Source organism: Panthera leo, chromosome B1 (assembly GCF_018350215.1).
Source record: "Panthera leo isolate Ple1 chromosome B1, P.leo_Ple1_pat1.1, whole genome shotgun sequence".
NCBI classification, from domain to species: Eukaryota; Metazoa; Chordata; class Mammalia; order Carnivora; family Felidae; genus Panthera; species Panthera leo.
This window is the reverse complement of record NC_056682.1, coordinates 199,298,090-199,324,438: the sequence shown is the minus strand read 5'-3', so window position 1 is coordinate 199,324,438 and position 26,349 is coordinate 199,298,090. Positions and strand designations below refer to the sequence as shown.

The following is a 26,349-nucleotide window of genomic DNA, read 5'->3' as shown; positions in this document are numbered from 1 at the left end:
TCTCTTAAAAATAAATAAACGTTAAAAAACATTTTTAAATAAAAGGAGTTTTCAAGAAACATTAAAAAAAATTAAAAACCAAATGGGGTGCACCAAGTGCGGGGTGGAGGCCGTCTGCTGGGGGGAGGTGGGTTGGGGGAGCGGGAATCCCAGGCAGCACGAACACGGGTGGGGTAAGATCTCAGCTAAGAGGAAGAAACTGCACCTTGACAAATGTCACTCTGCTTCTGGCACTGACGCCGGGTCAGGCATGCCGACAACTGGGGACGTTTAGGACCCTTTGAGTCTGCTGCCAATCTCAGGAAACCGTTTTAGTTTAGCATAGGTGGGATCTACGAGGACCTCCCCGAGTTGGAAAATCCAGAGAGAGAAGGCAGATGGCGGGTGCCCCAGGCTGGGGGAGGGGCAGATGGGGGGTGACCACTGAATGGGTGTCCTCTGGGGGACACGAAGACGTTCTGGAACTAGACAGAGGTGGTGGCTGGGTGGTGCTGAGAATGTACTCCATGCCACAGAATTGCTCCTTTAAAACGGCGAGTTTTGGTCTGTGAATCGATCTCACCTCAGCTGAGCGAAAAGTGAAGGCTGGACGGCCGAGTGTGCTGGGCCCTGATTCTTATTCTTCAGGGCACTGCGGTGGTGCTGGGGGGTCCCTTGGCCCTGAGACGCCCTGACGTGCCGAGTGGTGGGGTCATCTCACTGCCTCGCCCCAAAATCAACGAGGCCAGGAGGGCATCTATGCTCTGATTGCTCGTCTCGGCTTCCAGAAAAACTTTGGGAAATGTGGATCCTTTCCAGCAAATTAATTTGCAGACATAATTCCATTTTGCAGTCGTCACAGCAGCCGAAATCTGTCCCTTGGAACCACAATGTGCTGTGATTAAAGAGGTCGCGACTCAGTTTTCAGAATGGCCTTCAGTGAGCATGGGAACGGGGAGGGCTGGACGAGGCAGGCGACACGGACGCTGTGCCCTTGGGCTGCTGGACACCTGCCCCCAACCAGCCGCCACACACCGGCCGCCCCGGCGATGCTCTCCACTTGCTTCGTATCTTAGAGGGCACACTCACCCGCGGGTTCTCCTTTCCTCTTCACAAGAGCCCTCAGGGTCACGTGTGCATGGGGCCCATTTTACAGATGAGGCTCAGAGAGGGACGGAGGCGTGAAGGAAGTCCCACAGCCAGGAGGTGCAAAGCTGAGGTGTGCCTTATACACTGGCAGAATCCCTGTTTGAAGTAACGTTTGTATCGATTTTTCTTTAAGCACAAAAAGTCACTCAGCCTAAATTGGGGGGAGGCAGGACTGGGAATCTGAGCAAATGTCCCCTCGGGTTAGTTGAGCCTCACAAGGGAACTGATGTGGTGTGCTGGGAAACCGAAAGCAGGTCAGTGTGGCTGGAAAGGAGTTTAGCAAGTGACTTAAGCGTCTGTCTCAGTTTGGTGAAATGCGGATAATAAGAACGGTTTATTCATCGAGCCGTGATGAGGATTAAATAAGATACTATGTGCCAAGGGTTCAGCCCGATGCCTGGCTGGTCCAGAGGGAGCGCTCCGGAAATCTCGGGCATGGCTTGCATTGCTAGAATTGGCATTCAAATCTCTTCCCCCGTCACGCTTAGCCTCAACGCCGTCCACCCCGTCACCCCGAAGCCTGGGGGCCACCCTAAACTTCACCCTCATGATCTACTGGTCTCCAGACCCTGACTTGCACATTTTTAGCATCTTTGTGTCGGCCCGTTCTTTCCATTGCAGATCGACCTGCCTTCGGAGGTGGGGATCTTGCCTGTTCATTAGGCATCCTGTGAGCAGTTACTTGCCTCCTTCGCAGGTGCTAGCACCGAGCTGTGCTCCTCTGTAACCCAGTGCATCCGACCATGAGCCTGAGGCTGGGCTCCGATCTCGAGGGACTTCCTTCCCTGCCTCTCAGTCTGCGCACCTGGCCTCTTCTGTCTGTGCTGAGTGTTCTGGAACATCGTGCTGTCTGTGCGTTCCCAGGGCCTGCACAGCTCCTGGCCCAGCCCATGGGTGCAGTGAGTGCAGGAGGCAGGGACGCGCCCACGACTGCAGCGATGGCTGTGTGCACGGACGTGCTCCCCATAAATCCCTGACAGGTCCAGCAGCCCCAGCCCATTCAGAATTCAGGGTACAAGCAGCATTCCGTCCTGGCTGTCATGACCCATCAAGTGACAAATGTCTGTGGCCCGTGACTGCACTCCCAGAGACGGTGACATTCTTGCCTCCCGTGCACACTTGGGGCTGACGACACAACATGGAAAACATTTTTGTCATAGTCCACATGCCACCGAAATGAGCGCTTTGGTGGCCCGGAATCACAGTGCGTCGAAGCGAGAGCATCGGGCAGGTATAAAGCTGGAGGTCAGGTTCGAGACTCCTCCCGAATGTGGATGGAGGAAAAAGAACAACCAGCTGTCCAGGGTCCAGGCCGAGGGTCTTATGATGCCCCAGGCACCCAGTGAGGCAGGTGCTATAATGATCTCCATTTTCAGAGGAGACAGGAGAGGCATGAAGGGGTGTGGTGGGTTGAATACTATCCCTCCAAAGCTATATCCAAGTGCTAACCTCTGGTACCTGTGAATGGGACTCTATTTGGAAGCAGCCTCTTTGCAGATATAATTAAGGATTCAAGATAAAGTCATCTCAAGATAAATTGTAGGGCCCACGCTAAACCCAATTACTGACGTCCTTATAGGAGAGAAAAGAAGGGGGTTGGAGACACAGAGAGGGTCGTGGGAGCAGAGACTGGAGAGGCCACAAACCCAGGAACCCCTGGAGCCAATGGAGGCCAGAAGAGGCAAGGAAGGGTCCTCCCCTAGAGTCTCCCGAGGGAGCACAGCCCTGCTGACATCTTGGTAAGGATTTGGCCTCCAGAACGTCGAGGGAGTGACCTTCTCTTGTGTTTGTGTACTTTGTTGTACAGCCCAAGGAGATCACTAAGAGGGGCCATGGACTTGCCCCAGGCCATCTAGCTGGTGTGGCAGAGCTGGGCTTCGCCTCCCTGGGTCTTCTGACTCCAGAGTCCTTTCTCCTGTACTAAGGTGACTGCCAGGAGTTATGTGAGGACGGGTCCTGATGCTCCCTTATGCCTTCCTTCCCTCCCAGGGCCTGGCGCTCAGCCAAGTATACAGTAGGCATTTAATAATGCACATCCGTTGGCTCTTTCACCCCTGATGCCATAAAGCCGGACCATGCCTCAGAAGCAGAGATGGCTGGTGGCCTTAGAGTGTCAGCACGACAGAAGCGAAGGGTCCCTTGGAAACCACCTTGCATCGTCCCCTCCCTTTTGGAACTGGCCACAGGGCTTGAGGGGGAGGAATGGTTTGCCTCGGCCACCCCCTCGCTAGCCCTGCTGTTAAGTCGAGAACCCTGGTCCTGACTCCCAGGTTCAGGGGACGCACCACTGTAAGTTAAATTCCACCATCCACCAGGCACAGCTCCTGTACCCGCTTCCTCCTCTGTGTGGACTGACAGCCCTTGCTCAGATCTCCTGCAGCGGCCTCCCCACCAGTCCTCAGGCCTCCAGAGTCGTCTTCTCCAGTCTGTCCTTCTCAATTCTGACGGGGGAGTTGGCTTTCTGATCCGGGACGCAGGCCACGGTTGCACCCAGCTTAAAGGTCTCCCTGACCTCACGGCTGTTTTATGATCTGTGCTCCTGGGAATACCATCAGCTCCGCGTGAGGCGAAGACATTTTGGAGGAGGAAGGATGCTGAGGTCAAACGTGTCCGGGAAAAGACGAGGTTCAACCACGTTCCTTCCTGCTGGACTTCTCAGAGCCTTTAATGGGCTCATGTGCTTTACTGGCTCTCGAAGGGGACTAACTCAATAGCAAACGTGGCTTGGAAATTTGACCTGATCCTGGAGTCTTTTTTTAAGTTTTAGTGGAGCGAGACAAGGTACTAGGGCTGGGAACCTGTGCGGTTAGGTGAGCCGGACTTCTGGGGTCTGGCACTCAGGGTCCTTAGTGCTGCCCGGAGATCTTCTGAGCTGTACCATGCCGCTGGGGTTGCCCACGCCACCCCGGCCTTCATCCGCACGCTGTTCGATGTTCCTAGAACTCCCCATCTGTCTGTCTGTCTCTTGCTCTCTCCCCTCATTCAGTAGGCTCTCTCACAAAGGGTGCAGCTCCAGAGACACCGCCTCCAGGAAGCTGTTAGGTACCAGATGCTGCAAAGTTCTTTACGTGCGTCCTGTACTCCTCAAAGACATGTGGGAGAAGACATGTGGGAAGGGTGTGTTGACTGACCAAATAAAGGAACGATTATAATACAAACAGCAAACTATGTACCTTGCTATGTGCCAAGCACTGTTCTTTTTTTTTTTTTTTATGTTTATTTATTTTTGAGAGTGAGTGAGCAGGGAAGGGGCAGAGAGAGAGGGAGACAGAGAACCCCACGCAGCCTCTGTACTATCAGTGCGGAGCCCGACACGGGGCTGGGACTCATGAACCCTGAGATCATGACCTGAGCTGCCGAAATCAAGAATCAGACACTTAACCTACTGACCCACCCAGGCGCCGGGCCAAGCACTGTTCTAAGCTCTCAAGACATTGCTAATAAAAGCAGCTAATCTTTACGGAGCATTTGCTTGTACCAACAAGCCTTGTTTTATTTATTTTTTTTATTAAAAAAAAATTTTTAATGTCTATTTTTGAGACAGAGAGAGACAGAGCATGAGTGGGGGAGGGGCAGAGGGAGAGGGAGACACAGAATCTGAAACAGGCTCCAGGCTCCAAGCTGTCAGCACAGAGCCCGACGCGGGGCTTGAACTCACAGACCGCGAGATCATGACCTGAGTGGAGGTCGGACGCTCAACCAACTGAGCCACCCAGGCACCCCCAACAAGACTTGTTTTAGGAATTTGGCAAGGATAAAGTTATTTAATCTTCAAACAGCACAGAATTTGAGCTAGCTGCTGTTGAGTCTGGCTCAGGAAGGAATGGGATGGGTCAACGCTGCCACAGCCAGGACTGGGGTTTCCCTGGAGGACAGTGAGTGAAGACAGCCCCGTGGAGGGGCAGCCCTGCCTCCCCGGAACAGCAAATGACAAACCAAGCAGGTGAGAGGAGTTGGTTATGACCTTGCCTAGAAAGGATGTCCAGGATCCAAAGTCTGAGTACCCCTATATTGGATTAGAGATGAACGGGGGTGCCTCTGCGGCTCAGTCGGTTAAGCATCTGATTCTTGGTTTCAGTTCAGGTCACGATCTCCCGGTGTGTGAGTTCGAGCCCTGCGTCAGGCTCCGTGCTGACCGCGCAGAGCCTGCTTGAGATTCTCTGTCTCCTTCTCTCTCTCTGCCTCTCTCCTGCTCTCATTCACTCACTCTCTCTCTCAAAATAAATAAATTTTTCTTTTTTAAGAGATGAACGAAATTCCTCAAGTCCTTCTTGATTAAAACTTCTGGCAATGACCTGGTGGGGGAAGGGCCAACCCCGAATCTATTTTCAGCCATTGGAAGTGACACCTCTAACCACCATCGTGATGCACAAATCAGTCACGCAGAGCTTTCTAGGGTGCAAAGTTCCTTCACACGTTATCCCCACCCAGCCCCAAAGCACCCAAGCCACGAATGGAGAAACTGAGTGGGTAAAGGGGTAATTTCAGGGCCGTGGAGATGGTGAGTGGAAAAGCCCGGATGGGACCACCTCCCTACCACTTTCAGCCCAGGGCACAGTACAGCTGTTTGTTTATTACCATGAGCTGTGATTTTACGTACGACGCCGAGAGCTGCAATACTGATGTGGCCATTTATTGAACATCGACCACGCGCTATAAGTTCTTCAAGGTTTTTCACATAGATTATTTACTCCTCAGCAAAGCTAATATTTACAGGGCGTGAACTATGGTTTCACACTCCACTTGATCCTCGGAAGGGCCTTGGGAGGCAGCGCTATTAGGATCTTTAATCCTGGAAGCTGGGGTTTGGAGCAGTTAAGTAACAGGCCTGGGGGCACAGCCGGGAGACTCAGAGCCTTATCTGAACCCAGCATCCCCTCCCCCTTTCTCCGGGGTCATCCAGAACGATGATCGGAACCTTGCTGGGTCTCCCTCAAAATCCAGACATCTTCCACCAAATTACACCATGTCTATGCTGAAATATGCTGAAAATAAAAATAATCCACATGAGGGGCGCCTGGGTGGCTCAGTCGGTTAAGCGTCCGACTTCAGCTCAGGTCATGATCTCGCGGTTCGTGAGTTCAAGCCCCGCGTCAGGCATCTGTGCGGACAGCTCAGAGCATGGAGCCTGCTTCGGATTCTGTGTCTCCCTCTCTCTCTGACCCTCCCCCGTTCATACTCTGTCTCTCTGTCTCAAAAATAAATAAACGTTAAAAAAAAAATTTAAAAATAAAAAAAAAATAATCCACATGCATACATCCACACGCATAACGTATACTTTCTATGTTTAAAATTTTTTTTTAATTTTTAAAAATGTTTATTTTTTGAGAGCGAGAGACAGAGCGTGAGTGGGAGAGGGGCAGAGAGAGAAGGGGGGACACAGAATCCACAGCAGGCTCCAGGCTCTGAGCTGTCAGCACAGAGCCTGACGTGGGGCTCGAACCCACAAACTGTGAGATCGGGACCTGAGCCAAGGTCAGACGCTCAAACGACTGAGCCACCCAGGTGCTGCTACTTTATGTGTTGTATATTCCAAAATCTCTACAAGGTCATTGCATTAAATCCGTTAATTCAACCGGGACTGAAACCAAGAGCGTTTATGAAGATCCTGGGATTCTATGTTTGAGGAAATTAGGGTTACAACTTCACCCGAAAGAAAAATAAATAAATGGTTCACCGTGAACCTGCACGTTGATAAAAAAGGACTTAAAATCCTCGAATCACCTTCCTTGGCAGCGTCTGTTTCCTTTCCTGTTACATCCCCAGGAGCTTTCACAAGCCCAGAGCGTGTTGCACACTCCATGAACACTTGTGAGAACACAAAGAAGCACGCTGGGCAGGCTTGGGGAGCCACGCAGCCCAGTGGCTCGGAAAGATCAGCCTCACCTCCCGCTAACATCTCCCCTTCCCCGGCAATGTAAACACGCATGTGGTGGGACCTGTCACCCCACGAGAACCACGCAGACTAAAAATATGGAAAAAAAAATACCATAACCTCCTAAGTTATAATTATCACCCTGCTGGTTTAGCTTTGTGGGTATGGCTGAAGGCTTGGACTGCTGTCCTGGAGTGTAACACACCAGCCAATGTCCAGCCCACAAGCCGACGGGCTCCCGGGATCTGTTCCTAAACCTAACTGCCTCCTTGACTGGGAACATACAATTGCCACGTTTCTGCCAAGAGGGGATCTTCGCGGTAATTTCCTCCCTCCCCTACATTTTCTTTTTTTTTTTTTTTTTTCAACGTTTTTTATTTATTTTTGGGACAGAGAGAGAGACGAGCATGAACGGGGGAGGGGCAGAGAGAGAGGGAGTTGGGACAGAGAGAGACAGAGCATGAACGGGGGAGGGGCAGAGAGAGAGGGAGACACAGAATCGGAAACAGGCTCCAGGCTCTGAGCCATCAGCCCAGAGCCTGACGCGGGGCTCGAACTCACGGACCGCGAGATCGTGACCTGGCTGAAGTCGGACGCTTAACCGACTGCGCCACCCAGGCGCCCCTACATTTTCTAGATAAAGGAGGTGAAGCCAGTTGGAGGAGTTCAGTGACTTCCAGTCCAGCTGGGACCAGAACCCAGGTGTCCTGCCCACTGGCCCTTTCTTCGTTGGCAAGACCCCGTCTCCAGCTTGGAGGTCCTGGCCGGTGGGATGGCCAGATCTGTGCAGCCAACTGCCTCCTGGACACCTCCACCTAGAGGTCCCACGGGCACTGCACACTCAACCCACCTGAGCAAGCTCTTTCCTCTCCAACTGCCCTCCTCCTGGGGTCTTAGCTCCAGCCCACGGTCGGCTCAGTTGCACGAGTCAGAACCGCAGAGTCCCCGGGCTCTGCGCCTCCTTCAGTCTCTGCTTCTGATCATTTGATTGGCTCAAGACTTGCCACTTTCTCTTCCAGAAACTTCCTTTCTACTCTGTTCTTGTTTTGTCTCTACAGGGACTCACCAGGGCCCCTCACCCACTCCAACCTGGCATTCGAATCCCACCTCCATCTGAGTCAGTAGAACCAACGGAGCAGAGGGGTTAAAGGTGTGAGTGTAGAAATTTTTCAGGCCTGACAATGAACCTCAGCTCCCACACTTATGGGTCCAGTGGCCTTGTACAAGCTACGTCACCTCTTATTTGTACCTCAGCGTCCCTCATCGGCAACAAGGAGAAACAGTATTTGCTCCATAATCTTATCGTGATGACAGAATGAAGTTTCATCTGAGCACAGAGTAAGTGCCCATAAATGCCACCTAATTTTACTATTGTTGTCTTGTCGTTATGCATGAGTTCAAATCTCTGAATTAAAATCACTCCAAGTTTTTCTATTTGCTATAGAATAAAGTTCAAGTGCCCCAGCACGAGAATTCCTAAAATCCGGCCCTGACCTCATCCTTGGGCCCTGTCTTGATTCTGCTCATTTTGCCCAACTGCAAAAAATAGGATATACTTTATTTTTAATTTTCTGTGGCTTGTCTCATAATCTTTATTCTATTTTTTATACTCACAAACTCCTACTTATCCTTCAAGACCCAGACCAAATTTGACTCCCCCTGTGGAATGTTCATTGAGTACCATGCTGTTCCTCTGTTCTTCCCTATTACCCTCTCCTATTCTAGGGTCTCGGCAAACCCTGGTCTGTACCTCCCCGCAGCACTGATCATGCTATATTTTAATTAATGGCATGCATTTCCACCTTCCTCACTGGGATGTGAGCCCTTGGAGGGCAGGGATATATGACTAAGTCAGCCCCTGATGCTCAGGGATTAGCACGGAGCTGGTCTAGAAGTGGATGCTCAGTGCATCCGAGTAGCAAAGAAATTGGTCAGAGTCCTAGCTTCCAGTCTCAGTGGCTACCACTGCCGGCTGTTTGTCATTGGGCGAGGACTCAACCCCTGTATGAGTCTCAGATTCCGTGGAATAATAAAAGCCCCTACCCACGGTGAGCTAACATTCGCGATGCATTTAATACAGGGACAGACACATAGCAAGTTCTTAACAGACGGGACCCAGTTATCGTTATACCAATTCATTATTGCATGAGCAATGAAATGCTTGCGTAAGTGAAAGCCCAGCTCATGGAGGTCCCATGTCTTACGTGTTCCCCAAATGATTCAAGAGCTTCCTCCTAATTCTTTGCGTTAAAGCGTGCTGAAAGCTGTGGGAAGCAGAGATAAGCAGCATCCCTGGCTTTTGCCTGGATCCCTTAGGGGTCATTTATATTTCTTTGGCTCTCTAGCTAGCCAGATGAAGTCAGGTGTCACACACTTGGAGAAGAAACGAAACTACGGCGTCAGTCTGATCAATTCTCTCCTGGAAACACCAGCAGCATCATTAGCAACCGAAATGAAAGCATGTGAGACACTGTTCAGGTGTTGACCATTAGGACTTCGTAAGTCTACACAAGAAGAGGAAGAGAAGGGAAGTGTGATTGGCTAATAAGGCAATATGAAAATAAATGACGTGCCATTACCAGAAAACGACTTCATGCTAAAACATGTCAGATTAAACTAGACGCTTAAAAAGAAAAAGGACTTTGGAAGTTTTCCTAGAGAATGGTGTTCTAACTGGAAGCACAGAATTAGACTCAGGGCATTTTACACAGTCAGTATGTGAAACTGGGGATCTCACAGCACGTTATGCTGACAGAAAAGTTCACGGGCACCTCGATGGCTCAGTCGGTTAAGCATCTGACTCTTTACTTTGGCTCAGGCCATGATCCCATGGTTTGTAGGTTCAAGCCTGCGTTGGGCTCTGTGCTGACATCTTGGAGCCTCCTTGGGATTCTCTCTCTCTCTCCCTCTCTCTTTGGCCCTCCTGCTCTCTCTCTCAAAAATATAAATAAACTTAAAAAAAGAAAAGTTCATTTATATAGTGTCTGTCTCTTAAAGGATTCCAAGATTCTCTGTTTATCCACGAAAATTAATGCTCTTAAAATTTTTTTTAATGTTTTATTTATTTTTAAGAGAGAGAGAGAGAGACTGTGCGAGCAGGAGAGGGGCAGAGAGAGACACACACACACAGAGAATCCAGAGCAGGCTCCCGGCTCTGAGCTGTCAGCACAGAGCCCGATGCGGGGCTCGAACTCAGGAACCTTGAGATCATGACCTGAGCCAAAGTTGGACGCTCAACCGACGGAGCCACCCAGGCGCCCTGAAAATTAATGCTCTTTAAAATTCCCCCCTGAACCTGCCATAGGGTGAGAGACTTCTGTTACGGTGATTACCGAATTGCTGAAGGTTGTGTGCAGGCTTAAGTAAGAGAACAGAACCGCTGTCCAGATGCAAGGGGAATTCACCTCTCCTCACAGGCTCTTCTCTGCTGACCTCACTGTGTATTCATGAAGAGACTAGGAGGCTGTTGAAAGCTTGCCTTGATGCAGGATTGGGGAAGAGAAAGCAACTGCTCCCGGAGGGCACAGAGCTCTTCCAAGGTCCAGCTCCCCATGCCCCTTTGGAACAAAAGCCTTATAAAGCAGGAAGGGCGGAAGATTCTGTGACCACAAGGGCACAGGTGAATACTCACTGAGCGTGAGGCAAGGAACAGAAAAATAAAATCTCTACCTCTGGGAAGGGACAGAAAATCATCCTGGGCTCAGACAATTCATGGTTTCCCATTGCTGGGAGAGAGGCAGGGTCAATGAGAAAGACCCATCCCCGAGACAAGATGTTGGGCGAAACAGAGCCCAGCGAAGACTGGCTGAGCCAAGACAACAGGGAACATGTAGTCCCCTGTGCCCTGCTGCCCCCGACCAGACCAAGTATCGAGTAACAAGAAGGAAGAGAAGGAACAGGAGTGAGACCTTCTCTAAGGCACTGGCCCACAGAGAAAGCCTGAAGCGGAAGGTAGAACAGGAACATTGAGGGAACACTAACTCGGGAGGAGGTGTGCTGAGAGCAACCATACCGACCCTGACTCAGCTCAACCCCTGATTAGACTGACTCAGTTCTTCCATACACACAACACTAAAGGCACAGTCGTGGGAGAGACACATCCATTTCCAGGTATAAACCCTGTCCTACACGAAATGTCCAGTCTTTCACCAAAAGCTGTAAGACATATGATGGAAAGAAAAAACAAAAACCCAGTGTGAAGAGACACAGCACTCAACAGAACCATGTTCGGATATGAACCAGATGGGAGAACTAACAGACAGGGAACTGAAAACATCTCAAAGATCTAGTGGAAAAGACAGTACACATTAAAAAATGGGGATTTCAACCAAAAGACAGAACCTATAAAAGAATCAGATGGAAACTCTAACAATAATAAAAACAAATCAAAACATAGTGCCAGAGATAAGGCATGCTTCCAACATGCTTCACCAACAGACTTGAAACAGCCAAGGACAGAAGAGGTGAACTTGAAGGTAAGTCAAATGAAGTTATTCAAAGTGGAACAATAAGAGAAAAAAAAGTGGGAGAAACAACAGAGAATCCAACTGCTATGGGGAAATATGGAAGGTCTAACATACATGTAACGGAAAAACTCAGAAACGGACAGAGAGCGAGCGAGGGAGAGGAGAGAGAACGGGTCAAGAAAAAATGTTTACAGAGATAATAATCAGGAATTTTCCAAAGAATTATGTCACCAAACCACACATGTCTAAGAAGCTCCGAGAACACCAACCAGGACAAACACAACATGACAAAAGAAACAACACGCATAAGCACATCGTATCTAAAACCAAAGAGAAAGAGAAAATCTTGAAGGCAGCTGAAGAAAAAAGGCATATGACCCACAGGAGAGCAAAGATAGGGATTATGGCAAATTTGTTGTCGGAAACATTGCCATAAGCGAGAGAGTGACATATTTAAGCACTGAAAGAGAAAAAAAAAGTTGAATCCAGAATTCTATTAAGATTTCTTTTTAAAATGTACACAAATGAAGACTTTTTGCAGCAAACAATAAAAAAATGAAGGAATTCACTACCAGTAGACTTTCACAATAAGAATTGGTGAAGCAAGCCTTTCAGGTAGAATGAATTTGATATCCTGTAAAAACTGAGGCTGCACAAAGAAACAAAAAATACTGGATGTGGGTAAAAGGAATGTAAATGTAAAATCAGTATTTTTCATTTTTAACCACTTTAAAATATAATTTACTGTCTGAAGCAAAAATAAAATTAATTAATAATATATCTACAGCACAATAAAACAAAAGATAGGTGGGAGGAACTGGAAGTATATTATTGTAAGATTTAAAACATTTTTTTTAACATTTATTCACTTTTGAGGGAGGGAGGGGGAGAGAGAGAGAGAGAGCACGTGAGTGGGGAAGGGGCAGAGAGAGAGGGAGATTCAGAATCCAAACCAGGCTCCAGGCTCTGAGCTGTCCGCGCAGAGCCCGACATGGGGCTTGAACTCACAAACTGTAAGATCACGATCTGAGCTGAAGTCAGACGTTTAACCGACTGAGTCACCCAGGTATCCCTGTGAGATTTCTTTAAATGTTTATTTTTGAGAGAGAGAGTGCACATGAGGGAGGGGCAGAGAGAGAAGGGGACAGAGGATCCAAAGCGGGCTCTGCACCGACAGCAGCAAGCCTGATGTGGGGCTTGAACTCATGAACCGTGAGATCAGAACCAGAGCTGAAGTCAGATGCTCAACTGACTGAGCCACCCAGGTGCCCCTACTGTAAGATTCTTACATTACACATGAAGCAGTATGATTTCGAGGTAGACGCAGATTAATTAATGGTGTATATTATAAATATAGGACAACCCCTAGCTATGATTTTTTAAAAAGAGGTAGGAATAGTAAACCAATAGGGAATTAAAGTGGAATCATACAAAATGGTGAACGAATCCAAAATAAAGCAGAAGAGCAGCAAATGAACAGAGAACAAATGGAACAAAGAAAAAGCAAGGTGATGGATTTCAATCCAACCATATCACTAATTACATTAAGTGTAAATGGTCTAAATATCAATGGAAAGCAGAAATTACTAGATTGGATTAAAAAAAGGCTGCCTACATAACATGTACTTAAAATACAAAGATACAGGTTAAACATGAATGGATGGAAAGAGATATTATCAGGGGTGTTCTGGAACAGGCTTATCCCAGATCATCTCTCTCCTACTCTGTGTTCGATGATGTCACACTGATAACTTGAAGTCAATCGTGGTGGGTGGACTTACATCACAAAAATCAGCAAAATCTACAAATCAGTGACTTTCTTCCTCTTTACCAGAGCGCTAGTTGTTAAACATTTACCGGCACCCCACTGGAAATACCATGCAAACATCAACAAAAGAAAGCTGAAGTGGCTATATTAATATCACACAAAGAGACTCTGAAATACAAAGAACAACCTGAGGGTTGCCGGAAGGGAGGAGGGTGGGGCGATGGGCTAAATGGGTGATGGGCATTAAGGAGGGCACTTGGTGGGATGAGCACTGGGTGTTGTTATACGGAAGTGAGGAATCGCTAAATTCTACTCCCGAAACCATTATTACACTATATGTTAACTAATGTGAATTCAAATAAATACATTTAAACATAAATAAACGAATAAACAAACATTAAAAAGTTCATTTAAGGCCAACTGAAAAAAAAAACAGACTTCAGAACATGGAAGAAGATGTTATGTAATGACACATGCAACAATTTAGCAAGAAGATGTAGTAATCCTAAAAATGTATACACCTTACTGCGGAGCATCCAACTATGTGAGACAAAACTGTAATGCAAAGAAAAATAGGCAAAGTCACAATTACGGTTGGGGATTTCAACACTTAATGATAAATAGACAGAAAATCAATAAGAATAGGGGTGCCTGGGTGGCTCAGTTGGTTAAACGTCCAACTTTGGCTCAGGTCATGATCTCGCAGTTTGTGAGTTCGAGCCCCATGTCGGGCTCTGTGCTGACAGCTTCAGGTTCTGTGTCTCCCTCTCTCTCTCTGCCCCTCCCTGGCTCATGCTTTCTCTCTCTCTCTCTCAAAAATAAATAACATTTAAAAAAAATAAAAAATAAAAAGAACAAATTAAACCCGAAGCAAGCAGAAGGAAGTTAATAAAAAAGATCAGAGCAGAAATCAGTAAAACAGAGAAAATCAATGAAACTAAAACCTGGTTCTTTAAAAAGATGAATACATATGATAAATCTCTAACCAAAATGACCAGGAAAATCACAGAGAAAACACAAATGACCAATTCCAGAATGGAAGAGGAGACATCACTGCCGAATCTACACTCATTACGAAGGTAACCAGGGGATATTACAAATGACTGTAAGCCCAAATATTTGCAAGGTTACATGAAATGGAGAAATTTCTTGAAAGACGTAAATGACCAAATCCTAACCAATATTTACTTTCTTCTTCTGACTTAAGGAGAAATAAACAGAATAGACCATCTTTATTAAAGGAATTGAATTCATAGTTTAAAAGCTTCCTGTAAAGAACTCTAGGCCCAAATATCTTCACTGGCCAATTCTACCAATTCTATATGTTAGAAAGAATACCAATGCTACACAGTTTTTCCAGAAGTGGAAGAGGACAGAACATTTCCCAACTTACACTGCCAGTGTTACTGTGGTACCAAAATCATACAAAGATGTTACGAGAAAAAGAAAACTAAAAAATTCATAAAGCTAGGGGTAAATACTGTAAATGAGGCATTAGCAAACTGATTCCATCATTATATAAAAAGGAAAATACATTATGACCAAGTGAGATTTATTATGGAAATATAAGGAAAGTTCAACCTTCTGAAATCAGTCAATATCTTTCAACAGATTATAGAAACCACATGAGTGTCTCGGTTGAGAAAAGATATTTCACAAAATTCAACATGCATTTATGATTTTTAAAAACCCCAAGAAAGTTGGAAATACATGGAACTTCCTTAACCTGGTAAAGAATAACTAACTACAAAGAACCTTATAGCTAATACCAACGTAACAGTAAAAAAACTAAATGCTTTCTAAGATCAGGATCAAGGCCAAGTGTATTGAATGTTCTAGCTACAGCAACAAGACAAAAGAAAAATAAAAGGCATGCAGATTAGGAAGGAGGAAATAAAACGACCCTGATTTGCAAACATGATTATCTACATACAAAGCCCAAAGAATTTACTGCCAAAGCTTCTAGGACTGAGAAGTGAGTTCAGCAAAGTTACAGGATACAAGGTCAACATACAAAACTCAACTGTATCTCTATAGATCAGTAATTAATGATTGATAACTAATTTTTAAAGCTTTTATTTAAATTCCAGTTAGTTAACATCCAGCATAATATTGGTTTCAGATGTACAATATAGTGATTCAACAATTCTATACAACACCCGGTGCTCGTCATGGTAAGTATAGTCCTTAACCGCCATCACCTATTTCAACCATCCCCGTAACCACCTCCTCTCTGGTGACCATTAGTTCTCTGTAGTTAAAGTCTGTTTCTTGGTTTGCCTCTCTCCCTCTTTTTTCCCCTCCCTTTGCTCTTTTGTTTGTTTCTTAAATTCCAGATGCGTGAAATCATGTGGTATTTGTCTTTCTCTGACCTACTTGTTTCACTTAGCATAATACTCTCTAGCTCCATCCACATCATTGCAAAATGGCAAGATTTCATTCTTTTCCATGGCTGAGTAATACTCCATTGTAAATATATATGCCACATCTTACATGCACCCCCATGTCTATAGCACCATTATCTACAATAACCAAGTTATGGAAATAGCCCAAGTGTCCGTCTGCTGATGAATGGAGATGGTAAGTAGTTTTTTTTTTTTTTAATGTACCATTTGGATAGCACCAAAATCCATAAGATACTTAGGTATAAGTGTAAAAAAATATGTACAAAATCTGTACGTTGAAAACTGTATTGATGGAAGAATCCAAGAAATCCTAAATCTATGGAGAGATATTCTGTGGTTGGAAGGCTCCACACTGTTTGGGTGTCACTTCTGTCTAAACTCATCTGTAGATTCAGTGCCATTCTAACAAAAACCCAGAGGTTCCTTTGTTTTGTTTTTGTAGAAATTAACAAGTGTATTCTTAAAGTTTTAGTGAAAAGGGAAAGGATCCAGAATAGCCAAATGATTTTCAAAAGAAGAAAAAAGTTGGAAGACTCTCCTTACCTGATTTCAAGGATTATTGTAAAGGTATGGGGAAAAGTATGATCTCAGGTAGGGCATAAACAAATAGACCAATGGGACAGGAAAGAATCCAGAAATGGATGTACGTGTTTACGGCCAATTGAGTTTTGACAAACTGCAAAGTCAACCCAGTTGAGAAGGAACAGTCTTTTCATCAAAGCATGCTGGAACTATTGGACAGCTGGACGCAAATGAAGCTTGATTCACACCTCACACCATATGAAGAACTAAATTAAAAACGCATGTAGCTTTAAGTAGAAAATCCAAAAGTATAACATGTTTACAAGAAAACAAAGGGAAAAAAAATCTCTGTGACCTCATGTGAGGAAAAGATGTTTAGATACAACACCAAAATACACAATCAATCAACACATTTTTTTTTAAATTGGACTGTATCAAAATTTAAAGCTCTGCTTCTAAAAAGATTCTATTAAGGTGATAGAAAGACAAGCTACTGACTGGCCAAAATTTTTGTAAAACTTGATATCTAATAAAGGACTAATATGCAGCATATATAAAGAGTTCTCAAAAAAGCTTGATTAAGAAAAATCACTATGGCCAAATCATGGCCAAATGATTTGAACAGAAGGTGTCTAGGTGGAAAATAAGCAAATGAAAATATGTAAAACACCATTAGTCACTAGGGAATTGTAAATTAGAACCACCACCTCCGTAATAGAGTGATTAATAGGACAACAATAACCACAGGATAATAACCAGCACTGGTGAGGATCTAGAGGAACTGGAGCCCTCATACATTGCTTGTGGGATGTAAAATGGTCCAGTCATCCTGGAAAACAGCTTGCCAGTTTCTCAGAAAGTTCAACATATGCTTACCATATGACCCGGCAATCCTGCTTCTAGCTAATTATTCTAGACAAGTGGAAACTTAAGTTCATATAAAAACCTGAATGCCATTGTTTACAGTGGCTTTATACATAATTATGTAAAACTGGAAACAATTCAAAAGTCCTTCAGCTGGTGAATGAAGTAATCATGTATATTCATCCAGTGGTGTTCTACTTAGCAATCAAAAGGAAAGCTATTGATACATGGATAAATCTCAAATACATCATTTAAAGTGAAAAAAAAGGAAAACAAAACAGATTCGAAAGGCTATAGACAATACGACTCCGTTTCTATGACTTTCTGGAATAGTCCAAACTGATCACTGGTTGCCAGGGACTGGGATGAGGGAATTTTGGGGGTGATGGAACTGTTCTAGACTCTCTTGCGGTGGTGCTTATATGACTGTCTGTGTCCAAATTCACATAACTGTACATTAAAAGAGTGTTTTTTCCTGCATGAAAATTGTTACTCAAAAGTAAGCATCTCGAACTACAGATTTATCAGGTTGATGATTTTTAAAGTGATTATCTACCTTACAAATAGCCAAGCCAATGCATGCAGGAAAATTATCTGTTTGTTCTCAGATGTATTTTGGAGCCATAGAACACTATTTGGCACATAGAAAGTGCTCAATAGATTTCTGTTGGATGGATGGATGGATGGATGGATGGATGGATGGATGGATGGATGAATGAATGAATGACAGGTTCTCAGGAAAGACACTGGGCACTGGAGCCTCACTGGCCTGGGTCTGAATGCTGGCTCTGTTACTCCCTCTGACACAAGAGTCCGCAAACTTCACTAGCCTCAATCATTTCAACAAGAAACATACTCCCATCATCATGATGGCTCCAAAGCCACCCTTGTCTGCTCACTGCAGCCTCCTGGGGAAGGGAACTAACATTTGGTGAGTGCCGGCACTTGTCCCCCCGTGCACCCAGCGTCCTCCAGCCAACCCTGCTCTGATCGTGAACCCGGAGCTGTTTAGGGTCCGTTTTCCCTGCTAGACTGTGAGCTCCGTAAGGCAAGGGGATTCCCAATCCAGGCTCTGGATTCCCAATGCTAAGCTGATACCAAATAATCAACCATCTAAACAATAATGATAGAAATAATGGAAATAATAACAATAACACTACCAGCTACCAGTTGTCTGCATCTAGCGTTTGTCAGGCATTACGTTACGTGCCTTCTACAGCCATGGCACGAAATCTTCACAGACAACTTGCTAAGGCAGATTGCGAACCATCCACCCCATCTCTCAGATGAGGAAACCATCAGTTGGTCTGGCGGCCAACACTTCTTGAGGACTCGCCGTGTTGAGCATGTTAACGTGCATATGTTGGGTAACGAGATCGGCCATGAGTGTGAGACACCCAGACTGCCCCACGCTGAGGCCACACTTCACCTGGGCCCACTCCTGGCTTTCAGCTCGTTCTGCAGTCCCTACCATGGCATTCAAGACCCTCATCTTTGGCCTGAGTACTGTCAACTCAAGACCCTCATCTTGGTTCCCACCCCACCCCGTCTTTTTCCATAAGCTATAAAAGAAATAAAACTGCATATTTCCCCCCTACACCATGCTGTTGCCTCCTCTGTGCCTTTGCCCTGGCTGTTGCCCCTGCCTGAAATGGCCTCTCCTTGTCCTTACCGAACAGACAAACTCAGAGCGCACCCTCAGAGTCTAACTCAGATTGTCACCTTCTCCAGGAATCTGTCTTGACACGGTCCTGTTTACACCTGTGCCCACGCGTCTGTCTGCCCCACTAGCCGGGGAGCCTCTGAGGCCCCAGAGAACATCACTCATCTCTGAGCCCTTCATCTCCTAAATGTTCTGTAAATATTCGCTGAATGAACACTTGACTCTTCATTTCACCACAGATGAATAAACTCTGAAGCCCTGGGCGGCCGCTGGAACATTTCTGACTTCTAATCTGGCACATTTCAGAGAGATTTCTATTTTTCTCTGATTGTGAGTGCCATCTGCTCTTTTAATTAATGAAAATTCAGTTCCATGCAAATGCCTCTTCCAGGATCATCCTTCATGAGCAACCTCTGGGAGCTTACTCATCAGCCTGTTCTCTGAATCTGTGTTTGGAACATTCTGGGAGCTTGTTATTGGGCCTTTGAACTGAATCACACAAGTGAACAAAATTGACCAAGCTGCCACTTGACCTCAGGAGTTTACAGCCGTGGGAGCTGTAGGGTTTGAATTTATTGAGAGAGCTCTCCCTCACCCCGTCCTCCCCAGTAAACTCCCATGGTGTCTGAAAATAGATCCATTGGGTAAATCCGTTGTGCCCACTAAATCCCGTAAAACTCTCTCCTGTTCACGTGTTCATTAACATAGGGCTGAAGCTCCTTTAAATAGAAGGAAACCAGGAGCCCCGAATGCCACATACACTTGGGACAATAGACTTTTGTCTTGTCTGAGAAATACGGCTTTGCAACGCAGGAACTTCAGGTCAAAAGGCAGCTTAGTATGTGGCAAAAGTGCGGACTTTGGATCCAAACAGACGTGGCTTCAAATTCTGGCTCCTTGACTTGCCAGCGGTGTAACTCTGGGTAGGTGAATCAACCTCCCTGGGCCTCAGCTTCCTCATCTATACAATGGAGAAATGGAGAAACCTCACATGGATCTTCTGAGGGTGGCTCAGGTGGTTAAGCGTCCAACTCTTGGTTTTGGTTCAGGCCACGATATCACGGTCTGTGAGTTCGAGCCCCGCATTGGGCTCCGCACTGACAGTGCAGAGCCTGCTTGGGATTCTCTCTGTCTCTCTCTCTCTGTCTCTCTCTCTCTCTCCCCACCCCTTTCCCTCCCCTGCTTGTGCTCGCTCTCTCTCAAAATAAATAGATAATTGCAATGACAAACATGTAGCAGGGTCACAATACGTGTTGGTTTTCTTCTCCCTTTTGGACGTGGGGCCCCTGTGGAGAGTGGCCAGCTGGGTCACCACTTGTCTGCTTCCCCAGAGGCTGGGAGCCAGGACATCACTGGGCAGCCAGGGAATGAGGCTGGGGCAGGCCCGGTGGCATCTCTGAGGAGGTGCTGGAAAGTCTGCTATGCATGGCGATGGAGCAGAGGCAGAGAAGAAAGGGCTGGTACAACACTAACCTGAATTTCTCCTGTGGCCTACGGTCTACACTCCTGGAGATCAGTCTGCTTTTTGGGGAATAGCTTAAAGGAAGTCAGAACTAACTTACAGGGTTACGAAGGCGGCTCCAAATGGGACACATTTCTCCTTATGTCCTTTCTGCCTCCTCACTGCCCTTCTGGAGATGATGGCTCCTTCAGCTCTATTGGCTGCTCCTGGCATGGTGTCCCCTGGGCCTCAGGCTTGGCACTCTTCTTCTCTTCTGCGTCCTCCCTGGGGGACCCTGTCACTGCCTCGGCTCTGCCGAATCTCAGTGCTGGTAACTCCCCAGTCCACAATCCTGTCCACATCACTCCAGGAGCCTGGACAGCATTTCCCAGACACCTCAATTTCAAACTCAATTTCCTGGAACCCCACACACCTGTGGGCCCCGTTGTGCTTCCCACACAGAGGACATCACTATAGTCTACCTCACTGTGCAAGATGGAAGCCTGGGAGGCAGCCTTGACATCCCTCCCACTCCTGTTCTCCCACCCATTTGTTAAGTCAGTGGCCTCCTTGGACAGACTGGCCTCAGCTCTGGAACCTTCTGGAAAGGGATTTCAGAAAGACCTTCAACAGTGAAAGCCATATCGGTGTAAAGATTCAGCGTCCCAAGGGGACTATCTGAAGTGAACAGGCTCCCTTGAATGCATGCCTTCTGGTGTTCATGCTGACGTGGGTCTGACTCTCATCACTGACGTCTTTCCTCAGCTCTAAAACGGGAATGAATAATTGTGCCTGTTTGTGACATTAAATAAGACTGTGGATGGAAAGCACTTAGCTCAACGGCTGGGCACGTAGCAAATACTAAGAAGGACTATTTTTACCATTATTTGTGGCCAAACTTCACTTATTTAATAAATAAAAGATGAACGACACGCGTAGTGAATTCTCGGAGGTGATGACATAGTTTTCAATCTCTACACATTGACGCATGTGAACTGACAGAGCAGATAAACAGCTAAGCCAAAACCCATGCGTGACACTTCCTACAAAACTAAGTTGTCTCCCCACAAGTCCCTAAGTGTAAGTGCGTGAAAACAAACCAGCAACAGTGACGAGACTCCTGTGGTAGTGATTTCTGAACAGAGGGAAACAGAGAAGACACAGGACCGGATATGACGGGCTAGAGAACAGAGAGCGCCAACACAGCCTGCAAGAATTTCCTGGAAGGCCTAGCTGGCCAGTTTGAGAACAGTGGCTAAAGTCTGGAAGAGCCTGTCCAGTCCAGTGCTCTGTGGGGGCAGGTCAGTCTGGGACCCCAAATGTCTGTCGTCCAGCTGGAGCTCCCTTCTAGAAGGAGTCCCAAGGAGAAACTGTTGAAAGTGGAATCAAAAGCTCAGTGGGACAGGGGCCCCCATAGACTAAAGAAAGAGATGTTCCAGATCAAAGTGGGGAGGGAGAACAGATCAGGAAGTCCCAGATAGCAAGTCCCAGTGGATTTGGACACTCTTGAAAACAATAGAAGATGTTCGATTAGAAGAGCTACCCTGGGGGCACCTGGGAGGCTCAGTCGGTTGAGTGTCTGACTCTTGATATTGGCTCAGGTCGTGATCTCAGAGTCATGGGATCAAGCCCTGCATCAGGCTCTGTGCTGAGCACGGAATCTGCTTAAGATTCTCTTTCTCCTCTCTCTCTGCCCCTGTCCTGCTTGTGCTGTCTTTCTTAAAATAAATAAAAAAAAATTCAAATGTTTTTATTTATTTCTGAGAGACATAGAGAGACAGAGGATGGGGGTGGGCAGAGAGAGAGGGAGACACAGAATCCGAAGCAGACTCCAGGCTCCGAGCTGTCAGCACAGAGCCCGATGTGGGGCTTGAACCTATGAACTGTGAGATCTTGCATGACCTGACCTGAAGTCGGATGCTTAACCGACTGAGCCACCCAGGTGCCCCAATAAATAAACATCTAATTAAAAGAAAGAAAGAAAAGAAAAGTTAGCCTGAACCACATCATCATCCAAAAGTTCAGGAAAACTAATTTCACATTAAAATAAAGAAACAGAAAGGTATCGAAGTCAAATTCCATGCAAAGTTATCCTAAGAGGAAAGAAAATAAAGAGCAGAATAACTCACTTAACAATGACGATGGATCAGAAAGATGCACAACCCTCCATCTCAAAACAGAGGAAAACCGTGACCTACTATTTCAGAAGCATTAAAAGATGTGATTGGTTGTTTCATTAATGGTTACCCAATGAGTCAGCCCTTCTGGTATCCATGCCCCCTGCAGTCCCCTCCCACATGGTCTCTGGTCGTGGTCATGTGACTTGCTTTGGTCAATTGGATGTCAGGAAATGTGAAACAAGCAGAAGCTTGAAAGCATGTGGGAAGTGGGTTCTCCTTCTGGAAACCACTGCCACCACGTGAGCAAGCTCACTGAGTCCCCCCAGTGATGCAAGACCACATAGAGAAAGACTCATTGAACTCAGCTGTCCTAGCTGAGCTCCGCCCCCAGTGGACTCCCCCCCACCCCCCAGTGGATGAGTGAGCCCAGCCTAAGCCAGCAGAGGAACCATTCAGGCAAATGGTGGGTTGTGAGACACAGCACGATGTCACTCTTCTAAGCCACTAAGTGTTTTTTAAAACAATGTTCATTTATCATTCTCCAAACGTATTTTTTGTCATCTCAAAACTTCCTTTCTTTGTTTTTCATGGAAGTATAGTTGACACCCAGTGTCCCATGAGTTTCAGGTGATTCCACAACGCTATACACGTTATGCTGTGCTCACCACGAGTATAGCTACCACCTGTCACCATACAATGCTACGGAAGTGCCATCGACTATGTTCCCTATGCTGTGCCTTTCATCACGTGACTCATTTCTTCCCTAAGTAGAAGTGTGTACCTCCCCCTCCCCTTCCCCCATTCCCCCCTCCCCCCATCTACCTCCCTCTCTGGTAACCATCAGCTTGTTCTCTGAATGATGGGTCTGTTTCTGCCTTTTGTTTTTTTGCTTGTTTATTTGTTTTGTGTTTTAGATTATACATATGAATGAGACCATATGGTCTTTGTCTTTCTATATTTCACTTAGCATAATACCCTCTAGGCTCATCCATGTGGTTGCAAATGGTGAGATCTTATTCTTTTTTATGACTGAGTAATACTCCCTTGTGTATATACACATCTTCTTTATCCATTCATCCATCGATGGACGCTTAGGTTGCCTCTGTATCTTGGCTATTGTAAATAATGTCGCAATCCAGGAAGGGAGCCTATATGTTTCTGAATTAGTGTTTTTGTTTTCTTTGGGTAAACATCCAGTACTGGAATTACTGGATCATATAGTAGTCCTAGTTTTAATTTTTTTTGAGGAGATTCCATACTGTTTTCCACAGCGGCTGCACCCGTCTGCATTCCCACCAACAGTGCACGAGGACTCCTTCCCCACATCCTCACCAACACTTGTTATTTCTTGTCTTTTTGTTACTAGCCATTCTGACAGGTGTGAAGTAACATCACATTGTGGTTTTGACTTGCACTTCCCTGATGATGAGTGATGATGAGCATGTTTCCATGTGCCTGTTGGCCATCTGGACGTCTCCTCTGGAAAAAAATGTCTATTCATGCCTTCTGCCCATTTTTAATGGAATTATTATCATACAACAATAGAAGTTCTTGGATACAAACCCTTCATTAGATATGTCATTTGCAAATTTCTTCTCCCATTTTGCAGGTTGTCTTTTCATTTTGCTCATTGTTGCCTTCACTGTGCAGAAGCTTTTTATTTTGATGTAATTCCAAAGTTTAATTGCCTGAAAAGACCTATCCAAAAAAATGTTGTTATGGCCAGTGTTTCTCTGTGCTCTCATCTAAGGGTTTTATGGTTTCAGGTCTCACATTTAGGTCTTTCACCCAGTTTGAGTTTATTTTTGTGAATGATGTAAGAAAGGGGTCCGGTTTCATTCTTTTGCACATAGCTGTCCAGTCTTCCCAGCACCATTTGTTAAAGAGACTGTCACCTTCCTATTGTGTATTCTTGCCTCCTTTGTCATAGATTAATTAACCGTGTATGTGTGAGTTTAGTCCTGGGCTCTCTATTCCATCCCATTGATCTCTGTGTCTGTTTTTGTGCCAGTACCATACTGTTTTGATTACTGCAGTTTGCAGTATAGCTTGAAATCTGGGACTGTGATATTTCCAGCTTTCTTCTTCTTTTTCACGAATGCTTTGACTATTCAGGGGCCTTTTGTAGTTCCCTGCAAATTTTAGAATTATTTCTTCTAGTTCTATTAAAAACGCTATTGGTATTTTGATAGGGATTGCACTGAATCTGTGGATTGCTTTGGGTGGTATGGACATTTGAACAGTAGTAATTCTTCCAATCCATGAACATAATATAAGCCACTAAGTTTTGACTTGCGTTGTTACGCCATCATCAATAACTAATATAGACACTAAGAATTAATAATTAATATAGACATTAAGAAAACTATGCAAGACATGAAAGAACAACATAAATTGGAATTTAAAAAACTCAGAAATCAGGCAAGAAAATTCAGGAAAAAAGTAGAAATAAAGGGAAAATTACTTCTGTAATAAATATTTTTCTAGAAAGCACACAAAGCAAATAAACACAACAGATAATCTTTAAAAGAAGGAGAAAGAGAAAAATGAGGAAAGTTTTAAACAAAGAAAGGAAGAGATACAAAATATTTGAAAATCACAAAATACTGAAGATTTGTGAAGGCCCCACATTCAGACAGTAGGTGTCCCTGGAGAAAACAAAGTAAGGAGATAGCATGCTTACTAAAAATGATACTTCCATCAAAGGTCTTAAAGAAAAACCAACCTGAAAAAACATGTTGGAAAAACACTGTGTACCTAAGAATATAGACCCCACATGACCAATACCAAAGTTATATTTTGGCAACACCACTGGACATTAATAAAAAAGAAAAAAATGGTTTTGTCTGCCTTTTTTCTTTTTTTCCCCTGAAGCAAGGTTTTCTATCTGGGTAGGAGTCCTCTAGAAATCACAGGAGGAGAAGGTCTTCCTGGCAGGGAAGACAGCAAAGACAAAAGTGTGAGAGCGCCTGGCACCTACCGGGAGCAGATGGGGCCTGGTGTGGGGGTGGCAGGTAGGCGTGGGGGTGGGGTGGGGGTGAAGCACAGGAACGCTGATGCCTCAGGCACTGGGCCTACAACACCCCAAAGGGGCCTGGAACACTCACCCATGTAGGGCTTGGTCCCAGCCATAGAGGAAGCCTTTTCTGCTCCTTTCACGATCGTCGCTATGTTGAAGTCTGTGATGTGAACATGTCCTGGAGATAGAGAAACAGAAACCCCAGTTAGCAAGAGCTGCAGACAGCTGGGCTATTTCCTTGTCTACTTAAAGCTGTGGGCTGTATGGTGGGTACAAGAACATATTAGAACTTCTACACAGAATAGTATTTTTATCTGATACTTTGAAAATGTCTAGTTTGGGCAGCATTATTCACAGTAGACAAACTTAGACAAATTTAGGACAATGTAAGGTCCACCAATGGCTGCAAGGATAAAGAAGATGTGGTGTGTATAAACAATGGAGTACCATTCAGCCATGAGAAGGGAGGACATCCTGGCGTTTTTTGACAACATGGATGGATCTGAAGATATCACATGCTAAATGAAATAAGCCAGATTGAGAAAGACAAATACAGAATGTATCACTTCTGTGTGGAATCTACATAAAAAAAAGCTCACAGAAGCAGAGAATAGAAAGTGGTTGCCAGGGTCTGGGGTTGGGAGGAATAGGGAGAGTTTGTTCAAAGGTATAAATTTTCAGCTGTAAGATGAATAAGTTTTGAGAATTTAATTAATAACACAGAGACAGTTAATACCATTTGAATGTGTAGGTATATATACACATACACACAAAAAATATCTCAGTGATATGCAAGTTTTTTTTTCTTGTTTGTTTGTTTAGAGAGAGAGAGAGAGAGAGATAGTGAGAATCTCAACCAGGCTCCACGCTCAGTGTGGAGTCTGATGCAGGGCTCGATCCCACGACCCTGGGATCATCACAACCTGAGCCAAAAGCTAGAGTTGGACGCTCAACCAACTGAGCCATCCAGGCGCCCCTCTGCCAGTTTGACAATGTCAGTTTTTGGTGATACATGCATATTACTTTTAAGTAAACAAATCTAATGAGGACATGATGCAAAAGTTTATGGATTAAAAGT

General features: G+C 45.5%; 1 protein-coding gene across 12 annotated transcripts in view; it reads right to left on the bottom strand.

Moving 5' to 3' along the window:
• The window catches only part of STK32B (serine/threonine kinase 32B), a 404,839-nt gene that overhangs the window by 41,533 nt on the left and 336,957 nt on the right, over positions 1–26,349 (bottom strand). For 11 of the 12 annotated variants that reach the window (XR_006202037.1, XM_042936913.1, XM_042936915.1 and 8 more), the window contains one exon: positions 25,360–25,449. The exons of the other annotated variant lie outside the window; for it this stretch is intronic. Coding sequence is in view for 10 of the 11 variants with exons in the window: in XM_042936913.1 (XP_042792847.1) it covers positions 25,360–25,449 (90 nt within the window). In the remaining variant the exon portion in view is untranslated. The remainder of the gene's footprint in view (positions 1–25,359; positions 25,450–26,349) is intronic. 12 annotated transcript variants of the gene reach the window in all.